General features: G+C 50.2%; 1 protein-coding gene across 5 annotated transcripts in view; it reads left to right on the top strand.

Moving 5' to 3' along the window:
• The window catches only part of LOC307071204 (cytosolic purine 5'-nucleotidase), a 42,740-nt gene extending 28,837 nt beyond the window's left edge, over positions 1–13,903 (top strand). For 4 of the 5 annotated variants that reach the window (XM_079730135.1, XM_079730134.1, XM_079730131.1 and 1 more), the window contains 13 exons: positions 1,096–1,187; positions 1,485–1,542; positions 2,263–2,356; positions 3,243–3,296; positions 3,435–3,518; positions 3,960–4,001; positions 4,231–4,338; positions 4,670–4,736; positions 5,603–5,773; positions 6,045–6,096; positions 7,162–7,222; positions 8,986–9,162; positions 11,102–13,903. In XM_079730135.1, coding sequence (XP_079586261.1) covers positions 1,096–1,187; positions 1,485–1,542; positions 2,263–2,356; positions 3,243–3,296; positions 3,435–3,518; positions 3,960–4,001; positions 4,231–4,338; positions 4,670–4,736; positions 5,603–5,773; positions 6,045–6,096; positions 7,162–7,222; positions 8,986–9,162; positions 11,102–11,335 — 1,294 coding nt within the window. In that variant the 3' untranslated portion in view covers positions 11,336–13,903. The remainder of the gene's footprint in view (positions 1–1,095; positions 1,188–1,484; positions 1,543–2,262; positions 2,357–3,242; positions 3,297–3,434; positions 3,519–3,959; positions 4,002–4,230; positions 4,339–4,669; positions 4,737–5,602; positions 5,774–6,044; positions 6,097–7,161; positions 7,223–8,985; positions 9,163–11,101) is intronic. The other variant, XM_079730136.1, reaches the window with a different exon arrangement.
• Positions 13,904–15,482: the final 1,579 nt, after the last annotated feature.

Below are 15,482 nucleotides of genomic sequence, written 5' to 3'. Positions count from 1 at the left end.
CCTCTCCTCCTCCCTCTCCTCTCTCCCTCTCCTCCTCTCTGTCTCCTCTCCCTCTCCTCCTCCCTCTCCTCCTCTCCTCCTCCCTCTCCTCCTCCTCTCCCCCTCTCCTCTCCTCCTCTCCTCTCCTCCTCTCCTCCTCTCTCTCCTCCCGCTCTCCTCTCCTCCTCTCCTCCTCCCTCTCCTCCCCTCTCCTCTCCTCCTCTCCTTCCCCCTTCTCCCCCTCTCCTCTCCTCTCCTCCTCTCCTCTCTCCCTCTCCTCTCTCTCTCTCCTCCCCTCTCCTCTCCTCCTCTCCTCCCCCTCTCCTCTCCTCCTCTCCTCCTCCCCTCTCCTCTCCTCCTCTCCTCTTGCTCTCCTCTCCTTCCCTTCTCTCCTCTCTTCCTCCCTCTCCTCCCCTCTCCTCTCCTCCTCTCCTCCCCCTCTCCTCTCCTCCTCTCCTCTCCTCCTCTCCTCTTGCTCTCCTCTCCTCCCCTTCTCTCCTCTCTTCCTCCCTCTCCTCTCCTCCTCTCCTCCCCCTCTCCTCTCCTCTCTCCCTCTCCTCTCTCCCTCTCCTCCCCTCTCCCCCTCTCCTCCCCCTCTCCTCTCCTCCTCTCCTCCCCCTCTCCTCCCCCTCTCCTCTCCTCCCCCTCTCCTCCCCCTCTCCTCTCCTCCCCTCCTCCCCCTCTCCTCTCCTCTCTCCCTCTCCTCTCTCCCTCTCCTCCCCTCTCCTCTCCTCCTCTCCTCCCCCTCTCCTCCCCTCTCCTCTCCTCCTCTCCTCCCCCTCTCCTCCCCCTCTCCTCTCATCCTCTCCTCTCCTCCTCTCCTCCTCCCCTCTCCTCTCCTCCTCTCCTCCCCCTCTCCTCTCCTCCTCTCCTCCCCTCTCCTCTCCTCCTCTCCTCCCCCTCTCCTCTCCTCCTCTCCTCTCTCCCTCTCCTCTCCTCCTCTCCTCCTCCTCTCCTCCCCTCTCCTCTCCTCCTCTCCTCCCCCTCTCCTCCCCCTCTCCTCTCCTCCTCTCCTCCCCCTCTCCTCCCCCTCTCCTCTCCTCTTCTCCTCCTCTCTCTCCTCCCTCTCCTCTCCTCCCCTCCTCTCCTCTCTTCCTCCCTCTCTGCTCTCCTCAGCCCTGATATTCGTGAGCTGTACCCCAATAAGTTCATCCAGAGGGACGATACGGAGAGGTTCTACATCCTGAACACTCTGTTCAACCTGCCAGGTGACCGAGGGACCGACCGGGGGGGGGCGGTGGTGGTGGTGGGGATGGTGGTGGAGGTGGTGGTGGAGGTGGTGGTGGTGGTGGAGGTGGTGGAGGTGGTGGGGATGGTGGTGGTGGTGGTGGTGGTGGAGGTGGTGGTGGTGGTGGTGGAGGTGGTGGTGGTTGTGGTAGAGGTGGTGGTGGTGGTGGTGGTGGTGGTGGAGGTGGAGGTGGAGGTGGTGGTGGAGGTGGGAGTGACAGCAACAATGATGATGACGATGATGCTCAGGGTTAACTCTTCCTCTCTGCCCTTCACAGAGACGTACCTGTTTGCATGTTTAGTGGATTTCTTCTCCCACTGTGATCGATATGCCAGGTGAGGAACTCTCAGAAGCACAGCACAACACATTTGTAACGCGTTCTAAACGAAACCGTCAGCCTGCCCTGAAACAGTCTGCCCTGGAGCAAGGCATGGTTAAACTATTCAAACCGATAACCTCGGCTAATAACGTGTCTGAAGACATCTGTAACAAACGTTCACTCGTAGCCCTATCTTTCCTCCTATATGAACGTGGTTAATCAATATCTAATTATAATAATAAGGACTATGATTAAGACTAATTATATCAAGAGCGCAGTTTCCTTCTTTTTACTTTTCTGCTAAACTCCCGGACTCCGTCGTCAGGGTGAGAGATGATAGGACGGAGCTTTGCGCGATGCTAATGGACTCAGCGTTGAGGAGTTAGTTAAGGAAGAGCCGGTGATTGTGTTGCTGTGCGATGCTAATGGCGTCAGCGTTAAGGAGTTAGTGAAGGAGGAGCCAGTGATTGTGTTGCTGTGTGATGTGCAGTGTGCGGCCGCATGTCCTGCTGTCTCTGACCCTGGCTGTTGGTCTTTTAGGGGGACTTCCTGTTTGGCTGGCGACAGTACCAACAAGGGAAGGCCATCCCGTTTAAAAAACATAGACCAAATTAAATGTCATGTTTGAAAAAAAAGATAAAATAGAAAAAGAAAAAGAAAAACACAAAAAAGCAAATGTCCGCCGCGTTGTAAAGATGGGCGTCTCCGACGGCTGTGTGTCTGTACCTCTCCTCAGCTGTGAGACAGGCTTCAAGGACGGGGATCTCTTCATGTCCTTCAAGAGCATGTTCCAGGACGTCCGCGACTCCGTCGACTGGGTCCACGCCAAGGTAGGGCGCTGATTGGCTGAGCCTGAGTAGCCTCTAGGCCAATGAGGGTTAGGGGGTTAGGACCTCAGCCTCACTGGTTCACAAGGTGAGGACCTCACTGGTCCACAGGCTGAAGACCTCAGACCTCACTGGTTCACAAGGTAGGGACCTCACTGGTTCGCAAGGTGAGGACCTCACTGGTCCACAGGGTGAAGACCTCACTGGTCCACAGGCTGAAGACCTCAGACCTCACTGGTTCGGCCTGGATTAGGCAAAACCTGTAGCCTCCGTCCTTACCCTCACAGGCCTCTTACACACTTATTGTATGGTGTTCGTCCTGGTAATTAAAAACAGTACTTAGCAATGTGTAGCGTCTTATTCTAGCTATCTCTGTTGTGTCCGGGGAATGGGTTAACCTAGTGATTGTTAGTGCTTGGCACTTGGTTCTATGAACATCCTTACTGTACCGACAGAGATATATTGTTGTTTCTCTTCTTCCGACATATGTACTTATTGTAAGTCGCTCTGGATGAAAGCATCTGCTAAATGCCCAAAATGTAAAGCTTGTGTTCCTCCCTAACCGGTGTACGTATGGTAGGGTGATAAAGGGCAGGTTTAGGCAGGTTTATTCAACAACTCCCACGCATTCACACAGTCACCCAAACACACACAAAAAAGGACTTTTATGACTTTTACAGCTGTTGAACAATTTCTCTCTACCTCTCTCTCCCTCTCTGTCTGTCTGTCTGTCTGTCTGTCTGTCTGTCTGTCTCTTTCTCTCACTCTCTGTCTGTCTGTCTGTCTGTCTGTCTGTCTGTGTCTCTGTCTCTTTCTCTCTGTCTGTCTGTCTGTCTGTCTGTCTGTCTGTCTCTCTGTCTGTCTGTCTGTCTCTCTGTGTGTGATACAGGGCACGCTGAAGTCTAAGACCCTAGAGAACCTGGAGAAGTATGTGGTTAAAGACGTGAGTATATCTCCTGGTCAACAATGTCTTCAATCCTGAAACGTGTTCTCTATGATGAATGGATGGAGGTAGGGTTACTGCCTCTTCCAGGGATCGGGAAATTTACTCCAAGATGTGACGTCTTTCCTTCTTTCCCAGGCAAAGCTGTCCCTCCTCCTGAGCCGGATGAACGAGGTGTCCAAAGTCTTCCTCGCCACCAACAGCGACTACAAGTACACTGACGTGAGTTCAATCAATGAGCTGGCTGCAGTACACTTACGGGCCACAGGGGCAGTAATGAGCCAACTTCAGTACACTTACGGGCCACAGGGGCAGTAATGAGCCAACTTCAGTACACTAAAGGACCACAGGGGCAGTAATGAGCCAGCTTCAGTACACTTACGAGCCACAGGGGCAGTAATGAGCCAGCTTCAGTACACTAAAGGGCCACAGGGGCAGTAATGAGCCAGCTTCAGTACACTTACGGGCCACAGTGGCAGTAATGAGCCAGCTTCAGTACACTTACGGGCCACAGGGGCAGTAATGAGCCAGATTCAGTACACTTACGGGCCGCAGGGGTAGTAATGTAGAGCAATCTATGGCTCTCAAACACACAAGCTTTAACCCATTCTTAACGCACTTGATGAAGTTAGTAACGTATGTATGTCTGCCCCGTCTTCTCAGAAAATCATGACCTACCTGTTTGACTTCTCCCACGGGCCGAAGGTAACGTGATGCACGTCTGACCCTTTGTTTGTACTATATATGTATTACTGTATATATGTATATATGGTGCAGACTGGCCCTTTAAGAGGGAGGGGCCGTGGTGCAGACTGGCCCTTTAAGAGGGAGGGGCCGTGGAGCAGACTGGCCCTTTAAGAGGGAGGGGCCGTGGTGCAGACTGGCCCTTTAAGAGGGAGGGGCCGTGGTGCAGACTGACCCTTGTGTCCCATAGCAGGACTCCGCCCACCGGCCCTGGCAGTCCTACTTCGACCTCATCCTGGTGGACGCCAGGAAGCCGCTGTTCTTCGGAGAGGGGACGGTGCTGCGGCAGGTGGACACGGTGAGGAGCAGAGTCCCGCCCCTTTAGGAGATAGTCCCGCCCTCATGAGGAGATAGTCCCGCCCTCATGAGGAGACCGAGTCCCGCCCCCATGAGGAGACCATAGTCCCGAAGTTTACCATTATGTGGACATATATTTATCATCATCATCAAATGTGATTCTACAGAACACTATAAATCAAACTATTACGATAACGTTTGTACAGATATAAAATACCAAATTCGAGTTGTTTCTGTCGTTTGTTGAGTGTATATGTGTTTTGAGTCTCACTGTTCTGTATCGACCCAACACCCCCCTATAATGAACCACATGGTTTCTCCCACCGCTGCAGACCACCGGCCGTCTGAAGATAGGGACCTACACCGGGCCCCTGCAGCACGGGATCGTCTACTCTGGGGGTGAGTCCTTCACTCACTCACACCTCACCCCTTCATTACCCACACAGTCACGCTCCTGCTGCCCTCACCCGCAGTGAACACATGAACTCACTCCATTTCAGTGGCCGGTTTTCAAAGAGGAATCTGTGATAACTATACTCTAACTCTTTGACACTTAAACTATAGTGTATCCTTTACATTCGGGAGTTTACTAGACGCTTTTATCCAGAGCGACTCACAATAAGTACATTGGTCAGGAGAAAGAGAAACAACAATATATCTCTGTAGGTACAGTAAGGATGTTCATAGGACCAAGTGCCAAGCACTAACCATCACTAGGTTAACCCATTCCCCGTACACAACAGAGACAGCTAGGGTAAGATGCTACACGATGCTAAGGACTGTTTTTAAGTGGGAGTATCCTGGTCCATTAAGGAGCAGACCCAGGACCAGGGTTAGGAGACGCCTGAGTTTGTCTCTTGAGCAGCATACGACTCAGGACGTAGAGCTGGTAACCGGAGGGTCGCTGGTTCGATCCCCGGCTCCTCCTAGCCGAGTGTCGAGGTGTCCCTGAGCAAGACGCCCCCCCCTGGCTGCTGTGTGCATGAATGGGTGAATGTGAGGCAGTATCGTAATGCGCTTTGAGTGGCCCCTGGTTAGAACAGCGCTTTAGAGATGCAGTTCGTCTGCCAAGAAGGAAATACAAGCGCCGGCTCTGTCTCCTCTGGTCTCTCTCCGCTCCTCTGGTCTCGCTCCGCTCCTCTTGTCTCACTCTGGTCTCACCCTGGTCTCACTCTGGTCTCACCCTGGTCTCGCCCTGGTCTCACCCTGGTCTCGCCCTGGTCTCGCCCTGGTCTCGCCCTGGTCTCTCTCTGGTCTCGCCCCAGGCTCCTCTGACATGGTGTGTGACCTGCTGGGGGCCAAGGGGAAGGACATCGTGTACATCGGGGACCACATCTTCGGGGACATCCTGAAATCCAAGAAGAGGCAAGGCTGGAGGACCTTCCTGGTGATCCCCGAGCTGGCTCAGGAGCTGCACGTGTGGACCGACAAGAGCTGTGAGACGCAAACACACAAACACACACACACGCTGCATTATTGACTGCCTTCCAGTGTTTTAGAGTGTATCTGGGGTGTCAGGGTGATTTCAGCCTGCAGGTGAACTTACCACCAGTCTCTCTCTCTCTCTCTCTCTCTCTCTACCTCCCTCTCCCTCTCTCTCTCTCTCTCTTTCTCTCTCTCTCTCTCTCTCTCTACCTCCCTCTCCCTCTCTCTCTCTCTCTGTCTCTCTCTCTCTCTGTCTCTCTCTCTCTCTCTCTCTCTCTCCAGCCCTGTTTGAGGAGCTCCAGGGTCTCGACGTCTTCCTGGCAGAGCTCTATAAGTGAGTCCTGAGACTGACCGGCCCACCCAGTCCTCCCTCCCTCCTCCTCCCTCTCCTCCCTCCTCCCTCCTCTCCTCTCCTCTCCTCCTCCCTCCCCTCCTCTCCTCCTCCCTCCCCTCCCTCCTCCTCCCTCCTCCCTCCCCTCCCTTCCCTCCCTTCTCCTCCCTCTCCTCCCTCCTCCTTCCTCCCCTCCCTCCTCCTCCCTCCCCTCCCGCCTCCTCCCCTCCCTCCCCTCCCTCCTCCTCCCTCCCCTCCCGCCTCCTCCCCTCCCTCCCCTCCCTCCCCTCCCCCTCCTCCCTCCTTCCTCCCCTCCCTCCTCCTCCTCCCCCCTCCCTCCTCCTCCCTCTCCTCCTCCTCCTCCCTCCCCTCCCTCCTCCTCCTCCCTCTCCTCCTCTCCTCCCTCCCCCCCCCCCCCTCTCAGCCAACCCAAAGTATTCAGACCGGCTCTAGTCCGCGAGTGTGTGTGTGTCGGTGGTGTGTGTGGTGGTGTGTATGGTGTGTGTGGTGTGTGTGTGTGTGATAGTGTGTGTGTGGTGTGTGTGTCGTGGTGTGGTGTGTGTGTGTCGGTGGTGTGTGTGTCGTGGTGTGTGTGATGTGTGTGGTGTGTGTGTGGTGTGTGTTTCGTGGTGTGTGTGTGGTGGTGTGTGTGTGTGGTGGTGTGTGTGTAGTGGTGTGTCGTGGTGTGGTGTGTGTGTGTCGTGGTGTGTGTGTGTGGTGGTGTGTGGTGGTGTGTGGTGGTGTGTGTGGTGTGTGTGTGTGTGTATGGTGGTGTGTCGTGGTGTGTGTGTGTGTGTGTGGTGGTGTGGTGTGTGTGTGTTGGTGGTGTGTGTGTCGTGGTGTGGTGTGTGTGTGGTGGTGTGTGTGTGTGTGTGGTGTGTCGTGGTTTGTGTGTGTGGTGTGTGTGTGTGGTGTGTGTCCCCTGTACGGGTCTGCGTTCCAGAGCACACAGGGTAAAGTCCAGTTGTAATGACCCCAGCCTCGCTGTCTGATAAGCAGGTTGACATCCGTCTATTTATAGCCTGTATAGCCCCCCCCTCCGGTCTCAGCTGCTCCTCTCGTCTGCAGGCACCTGGACAGCAGCAGCAACGAAAGGCCGGACATCAGCGCCATCCAGAGAAGAGTAAAGGTACGGAGACTAGATAACGACCAGATCACTCCGCCCTGGGACGGGACTAGTTACCGACCAGATCACTCCGCCCTGGGACGGGACTAGTTAACGACCAGATCACTCCGCCCTGGGACGGGACTAGTTAACGACCAGATCACTCCGCCCTGGGACGGGACTAGTTAACGACCAGATCACTCCGCCCTGGGACGGGACTAGTTAACGGCCAGATCACTCCGCCCTGGGACGGGACTAGTTAACGACCAGATCACTCCATTCCACTGAACTTGAACTCACTACTGGGAAACCTAGGTTGGGCTTATTGGAGTTCATGTTTGCGATACGCAAAACCGCAAACATCACTTGTAGAACGACACTTTCTGCCCCTGGCCAAGCTCTCTCTCTCCAGTGCAACACTTTTCTTCTGCTCTCTGAACACTTCACCTTTATAAGCCGTTTGCCAGGCTGTAGATATTAGTGACACGTCGTTATGCGTCGAGGCAGCAGCCCGCTGGTCAGGAGAACTCTTCCGTCACTCAACTTTTGTCTGAAGGAATCCAAACAAATGCAACAATTCATTTACATTAAGGCCATTTAGCAGCCACTTTAACCCAAAGCGATTGACGGTAAAAAACAACCTGGTTAAAACACTCACCCCGGCGTCTCGCTCAGGGACACCTGGACACTTGAACCAGCGACCCTCTGGTGACCAGCCGACCGCTCTACCTCATCACGTTTTCCCTCGTTGTACGGTTCGTTTTAAAACATGCTATTTTGAGACGCAGGTCTAGCGACACAAGACTGTAGGGAGTTAAGAAGCTATCGCAAAGACAACTTTTAGAAAGCAGTTTTGTCTGGATGCAGCCCCCCGCCCCCATACCGAGCCCAGAGGCCTCGGGGGGATCCCTCCTTCATACTCAATACCAGTCAGAGCGTTTACCAGACGCTTTCAACCACTGCTACTTACAGTGAGTGCATTAGTCAGAAGACAGAGAAACAACAACATATCTCTGTGGAACCAAGCACTAACCATCACTAGGTAAACCCGTTCCCCGAACACAACACAGATAGGATAAGATGCTGCACAACTAAGTACTATAACAAGGAAGTACGACAAACAATGAGTGTGTACATTAAGTGCCAGGACATATAAGATACGATGAGAAGGGTGGGGGGCTGCTGAGAGATCCTCCTCTGCACCCGACGACGTGTTTATGGGCTGACAGGACGCTTTGAGGCTTGATCCAGGAGTCCCTAGATAGCGCGCATATAAACAACCTGACAACCCCCCCCCCCCCCATATCAAACCCCTCCGCCCAAAATACACCAGATCGCCCCGGTCACGTGATTGGTCGGTCTGGTGTCCCAGTGTTCCCACAGACAAGGTCAGGGATGGCACTTAATGCGCCCTGAAGGTAAACGACCCAAAACCTTCCCATAGCAGGGAACCTCTGGATGAGGGCTGAGTCTGGGGGATGTGACAGAGCGTTGGGGGCGGCGTGTGGCTCAGGAGGCTGAGCGGGTCGGCTGGTAACCAGAGGGTGCTGGTTCGATCCCCGGCTCCGATCCCCGGAGTGTCGAGGTGTCCCTGAGCGAGACGCCCCCCCCGACTGCTCCTGACCAGCTGGCTGTCGCCCTGGGGGGCTGACTCCGCTGTCGGGGTCTGAATGTTTGCATGAATGGGTGAATGTGTGCATGAATGAGAGGCAGTACTGTGAAGCTGTGTGAGCAGGTTATAAAGCGCGGTATGGGCTGTGGGTTCATCGTCTCCGGTCCTTCCCCAGAGGGTGACCCATGACATGGACATGTGCTACGGCATGATGGGCAGCCTGTTCCGCAGCGGATCCCGCCAGACGCTGTTCGCCTCCCAGGTGATGCGCTACGCCGACCTCTACGCCGCCTCCTTCATCAACCTGCTGTACTACCCCTTCAGCTACCTGTTCAGGGCCTCGCACGTGCTGGTGGGTACGCACGCACGCACAAACACACGCACACGCATGTGCACACGCACAAAAACACACATGTTCACTCCCTTTCCTTGGTTTGAGGTCTGACTGCTGCTCTCTTAATGACATCATCTCACTCTGCAGTGGTAAAATGCCCCCGATGGAGAAACAGCGCCACCTATCGCTTATCTTGATGACCCAAGTCCTGACCTTTAACATAACGGCAGTGGAGGAGAAACACGCACACATTTGCATTTTCTTTTGCCGATTTTATGTCAACTCAGTTAGAATGGAAACCGAGAGAGAGAGAGACGTAAAGACAGAGAGAGAGACATAGACAGGAGGGGAGGGATAGGCAGAGAGAGAGAGAGAGACAGAGAGAGAGAGAGACAGAGAGAGAGAGAAAGAGAGAAAAAGAGAGGACAGGAGGGACAGATATGGAGATACACAGAGACAGAACAACAGGAGACAGAGAGAGAGAGATAGAGAGAGAGAGGAAGAGAGAGAGAGAGAGAGAAAGAGGGAGAGAGAGAGAGAGAGAGTGCTTTGGAAAAAAACAAGCCTTAAACGATGCCCTTTTTCAAACCTGATGACCCGACGGTCCTGTCAGGGAGTGCTTGGGTTTGCTAAAGCAGTGAAGCTTGAAGAGTGTCCACCCCCAGGAGGTCAGCGGCCGCGGGCTCAGTGGTTCAACAGCAGAGAGGTCAGCTGGTGGACGGCCGAGTGCCCCGCCGCGGCGCAGCAGAGCCTGAGCTAATCCTCCCATACGGCCTACAATACAGGATCGTACCGCCAACATGCATCCGCCGCGTCTACGGGCCGATCCGATCTCATCACATGACTCGTTGAACACACAGAGAACATCAAACACTAACGGCGTTATGCTGCGGTCATTAGTGGTCCGAGGGGGAAAGTCGAAACGGGAAACGCGTCATCTCCGCCCTACCTGCGTTCGAGCTGCCAAGTTGGAAAAACATGGTTCTCACGCTTAACTACAAGAGTACAAACGTGTCATTAGAATTTCTGATTATAAATATAAATTAGCTAGTTGTGAAAAAGTAATTATGGACAGTAATTGAGTAAGTAACGGTCATCGTAAGAGAACCCTTCAATTAGAAGTGTTGTTAGCAGTCAAAATGCTACAGTCTGTATCGGTATAAACTCAGTATCGGCCGATACTCAGGAGTAGGTCAGGAATCTGTATCGGTATCGGGAAGGAAAGAACGGTTTGGGAACTTCTCGACCCAAAACACACGCAGCAAAGGCTGACCCTCCCGGAACGCCAGTGGCGTGGTGGAACGCTCATGCGAGCAGCAAATTTCGGTTCATCGTTCTCCGGCTGATATTTGCTGACACATAAACTTAATAATAATTTAAGCTTCGGGCGTCGGGACTCGCAATGCATAGACTGGAAAATGTATAATTCATAGTTCAACCGGAAACAACTCTTTACATTTTACATTGAGGGTGTTCAGCCGACGCTTTTACCCAAAGCGATTTACGATGGTTCACACACACGTTCACGCACACGTTCACGCACACGTCCACGCACACGTCCACGCACACGTCCACGCACACGTCCACGCACACGTTCACGCACACGTTCACGCACACGTCCACACACACGTCCACACACACGTTCACACACACGTCCATACACACGTTCACACACACGTCCACACACACGTCCACACACACGTCCACACACACGTCCACACACACGTCCACACACACGTTCACACACACGTCCACACACACGTTCACACACACGTTCACACACACGTCCACACACACGTTCACACACACGTTCACACACACGTCCACACACGGTCGGCGGAGTCGACCGCGCCGGGCTCGCTCTCTCCCAGGGTTCTCCGCGCTAAGGCTCCTCCCTCTCAGATTCACCACCAGGAGGTAACCCCTGACCTCTCTGTCTCCTTGCTGCTCCCCCCAGATGCCCCACGAGTCGACGGTGGAGCACGCCCACGTGGACTTCGACGTGGAGTCGCCCCTCGCCACGCGCAACCGCACGCCATGCGGAGAGTGTCAGGACGGGGACTGCAAGCGCGGACACCTGACGCGCTCCGTCAGCGAGATCAAACCGCCCAACCTGTTCCCCCACACCCCCCAGGAGATCACCCACTGCCACGACGAAGACGACGATGAGGAGGAGGAGGAGGAGGAATAGGAAGAAGAGGAAGAGGAGGAGGAGAGGAGGAGGAGGAAGAGGAGGAATGAGGTTAAAGTGAGCGGACTGCGGACTGTCTTGAAATCTAGAGATCCTGTTGAACTGAAAGGCGTGTGTTACCTGGACCGAGCCCCCAGGCGGTGTGTGTTCACGTTGACACCCGTCCCCCGGTCGTCCTCGCTGCGGTTTTAAAAGAGGACGAGAGAAGCACAGTCTCTATTCGTTTGTTTTAAGTCCTTTGAGTCCCGTCCTGTGATTGGACGGCTTGCTGTCCAACCAGACGGACCGACGACACAAAGCTTCTCGTCAGCGTCTGTCCGTCTGTCCATCTGTTCTCTGCCAAAGTAGACTGTTAGAATGTGTGTCTGTCCGTCTGTCCTCTGCCAGTAGACTGTTAGAATGTGAGTTTATCCTGATGGAGCTCCGGCGCTTTGTACCTCCCAGCGACTCTGGGCAGAACGACGCCATGGGCATCGGTGTGGAACACCGACTCCACAACGAGATTAACGAGAAGGTCTGCTGCACGCCACCGTGGAGACAACCCCCCCCGGTGGGGCTCTCAGCCGTGGAGTACAGTACGGCTGTAAACTGTATGTACAGTAGGGCTACTGTAAGGCTACTGTAAGGAGTACAGTACGGCTGTAAACTGTGTACCGTAGGGCTACTGTAAGGGCAGCCCACGCTGGTCAGAGACGTGTTCCTGACGCCAACGTGAGCCTCGACGAGATAGGAGCACATCCTACCGTGTTCTGTAGTCAGCTAAGCTACATAGGAACCATGAACTCTTTAGAGTGAGGCTTCATTTAGTTTTTTAGAGTTTGATTTCGTTTTTTAGAGCTCTATTTTGGCTTGACCAATCATCTTTAGGTCGTTAAGAGGCCTGCCCTCCTTACAATAAAGTTAGATAAATCACGAAGGGCGGTTTTGTCTGCAACAAGCGGTCCTGGACACCACGGCGGTATTAGGTACTCCTTTGCTCCAGATAACTGTTTTCTAGAAGAGTCATTCCACATATTTCTAACCTGCATGTCAGACAACCAATTTTTGAGTTGTGATTCAGAAACCCTACGTTTTACAAACCTGCGCACACATTTTGTTAAAGAACGTTCAATGGCTTGAGATCCTAAAATTACTATTCTGTTTGGGTGCATTATCATTGGTTAGTATCCCATTGATTATTATTTTCTGTTAATTATTTTGAAATAATATATGCACACGTGCATACAGTAAAGGGCGCTGCCAGGAATTTTGGGCCCTATGAAAGATTCTAATTTTGAGCCCCCCCACCCCCCCCACCCCCCAACATCTATCGACTGTTTTTTCAAAACAAAAAACATTTCAAGACATTTAAAAAAAAAAAAAATAAAGGCAATAATATATTATATTATTAACTGCCATCCGCGGGCCGTGGGCCGTGCTGCGTTGGGCTGGCCCTTAGAATCAGAACCACTTTTCCCCGCCAGGCCGCGCCCCTGCATACAGCAATGACATGCTTGCTTTTTTTGAAGTGTGTGTGTGTGTGCGTGCGTGCGTGCGTGTGTGTGTGTGTGGCCAGATATCAAACAAAATTGAAGACATAACTGCCGTACGTTGGAGTTGGGAAAATTTGATTTGCATTTTTTTTGTTTTCGTATATCTTCCTATCAAATATATAATATACTGTATGCAACAAAACACAAAGGTGTCCTTAATTCTCTTTATTATTTTATTCCAGGAGTTTAATGAAGTGTCTTTATGTCCCTTCTGCACTTTGGGTCATGTTTATTTGTGGTGTTTCAGTTTTCAGATTAATGTTGATTTTAGGCGAAGAAAGGGAAATCACACGACTGTGCAGCATTCAGTTGGCGAGAGAATGTGTCCATGCTCAATCAGTATCTATATAATTATTCATAGAACGAGTTAACAGACGGTATCAAGTAGAGAAATATATACTCAGAATCGGTTCAGATTACTTAGTTTTGTGATAGTACTCTGAAACGATCGCGCTCACTCACTGAAATGCGACATTTGACTAAATGTGACGGACGGATTGATTATATGAATAGAGAAGTTGTCTTTTATTTTACTGTGTTCAGAGAATTCCTCTTCTATGATTGATTAACCACACGTGTCAACTGTTGCCATCTGGTGTTTTGTGTGCTTATGAACATTCAGAGCTATGCTAGCCCAACGAGCTAACTGAGAGGTTCCTTGTAGGAGCTTTCCTTAAGTCTGTATTCTAAAACATGGCTTTTCTTTACACCCAGTAGTTTATTTTATAGTAAATCCAAACTTGTACCAGCAGAGGACTTGAACAGAATATACTTGATGATTAGGGGGTATTGCATGGCAAGTTCCTAACAACTAATTGTTGGGTTTTTATACCCTAGTTTCCTTTTTTTTTTTCTTACAAACTTGGTTTACAACATTGATTGAATATATGAATGAGTATTTTCATGTTCTAGACTTATTTTTTTCTCCTTAGATCTGAAAACATTTTTAATTAAAGGAATTAATATTTTCCAACCCTAGAGTATGTACAATATGATATTTCTCTGACACATTAGGAATAAAGTAAGTTTTACATAAGCGTGTTTCCTTGATTAAATATGCAATGTAAGGTAATTTAATAGATAAGAGGTTGATAAGACACAGTTCGACCGCTGCTGTAGTTCTCTTTCTGCCTGCTTTTGGACTCAAAAAAAACCTCCACAAACTGAAATTAGCATCATTCTTTTGACCAATATTGTTGATCACAAAACATTAATTCCACTTGTCCGTCTCCCGTCTCTCTCTCTCTCTCTCTCTCTCTCTCTCTCTCCTTTTGGTAGCACTTTGAAATAAGTCTCTCCAATCAATTGAATCGTTCTGTTAATCATTCACTTTTTTATTGAACCACCAGCTAGAGGAAACTCTGGGAGTTTTCTTGAGTCTGAGGGAGTGACAGCGTTTTGAAAAGGGGAGGAGCCACCGTCGACCTCCCTCTCATCGGACAGCTGACAGGACGGGGAGATAGCGAGTCTGAACACAGGTCCATGTATTGAACTCAACTCTAAAATAACGACCTACTCGTCGGACAAATAGTATCTCTTCTCGACTGTGCCGAATTCAGTCATCAATTCTCCCATCGTGTCGAAAGTCTTCCTTTGCGTGCAGACTTTATAGTTCACGATCACGTCAGAGTCGCTGGTGACGCAGGCGCTGTCGCTCCAGTGCGGATCAGTAGAGAATGAAACACATAAAAACATCCATCTCCTACTTTATCTTCGCTTGTTTCTGACATGATTGTCCCTGCAGAGCAGAGTGGACCTGATGCATAGGATCAAGTAAACGTACAACTATATCACTATATATATATATATATATATATATATATATATATATATATATATATATATATATATATATATATATATATATATATATGTATATATGTATATATATATATATGTATATATATATATATATATATGTATATATGTATATATATGTATATATATATATACATATACGGTACGATACCCTCACAATTGAATTGAGGGAAATATGATAAATCCATGATTGCCAAAAGGTTTTATATGAAGTGGCGTTCACAGAAAAGTTAAAAAATAGCGACCTCCAGTGGTTACAAGTTGCGTACAAATAATGATTGACATTATACTCTTTGTTAATATACAATGTCTATGGAATATCTTCAACTATTCAATAAAAAACTAAAGCACTGACATACTTGTTATTTCTGATGAGTTCATTTGCAAAAGAAAACAACCAATAACCTTAATCCATTGTTGAATATTCAATTCAATATTCAATTTGACATCAAATTGAAGTCACTGATTTTTTAATAAAATTTCTTGATTGTAATACTAGTGTGAAGTTATGTTCTTTTTCCTTTTTTTCAAATGAACTCTTCATATAACTGCTTTACATTTTACAAAATATACAATGTGCCAGAATTGCTTTTTTTAGAAATTCGGAAAATATTCAGCATTAGCATATTTCCTCGAACTCATTTCCATTTCATCTGAGGTAATTTAACAAGTGCCGAACAAAAAGATAGAAAAATGGAAAAGAAATAAAGTTACCCATTCAGTTTCAAAAATTCTACAATCATTTCATAATGGATAAAGGAAGTTATTCAAGCTGGATTGATGATAGAAGTTATCAT

The sequence above is a fragment of the Pollachius pollachius genome (genome assembly GCF_949987615.1).
Source record: "Pollachius pollachius genome assembly, chromosome: 2".
Lineage (NCBI taxonomy): Eukaryota > Metazoa > Chordata > Actinopteri > Gadiformes > Gadidae > Pollachius > Pollachius pollachius.
This window is presented reverse-complemented; position numbering and strand designations above follow the sequence as displayed.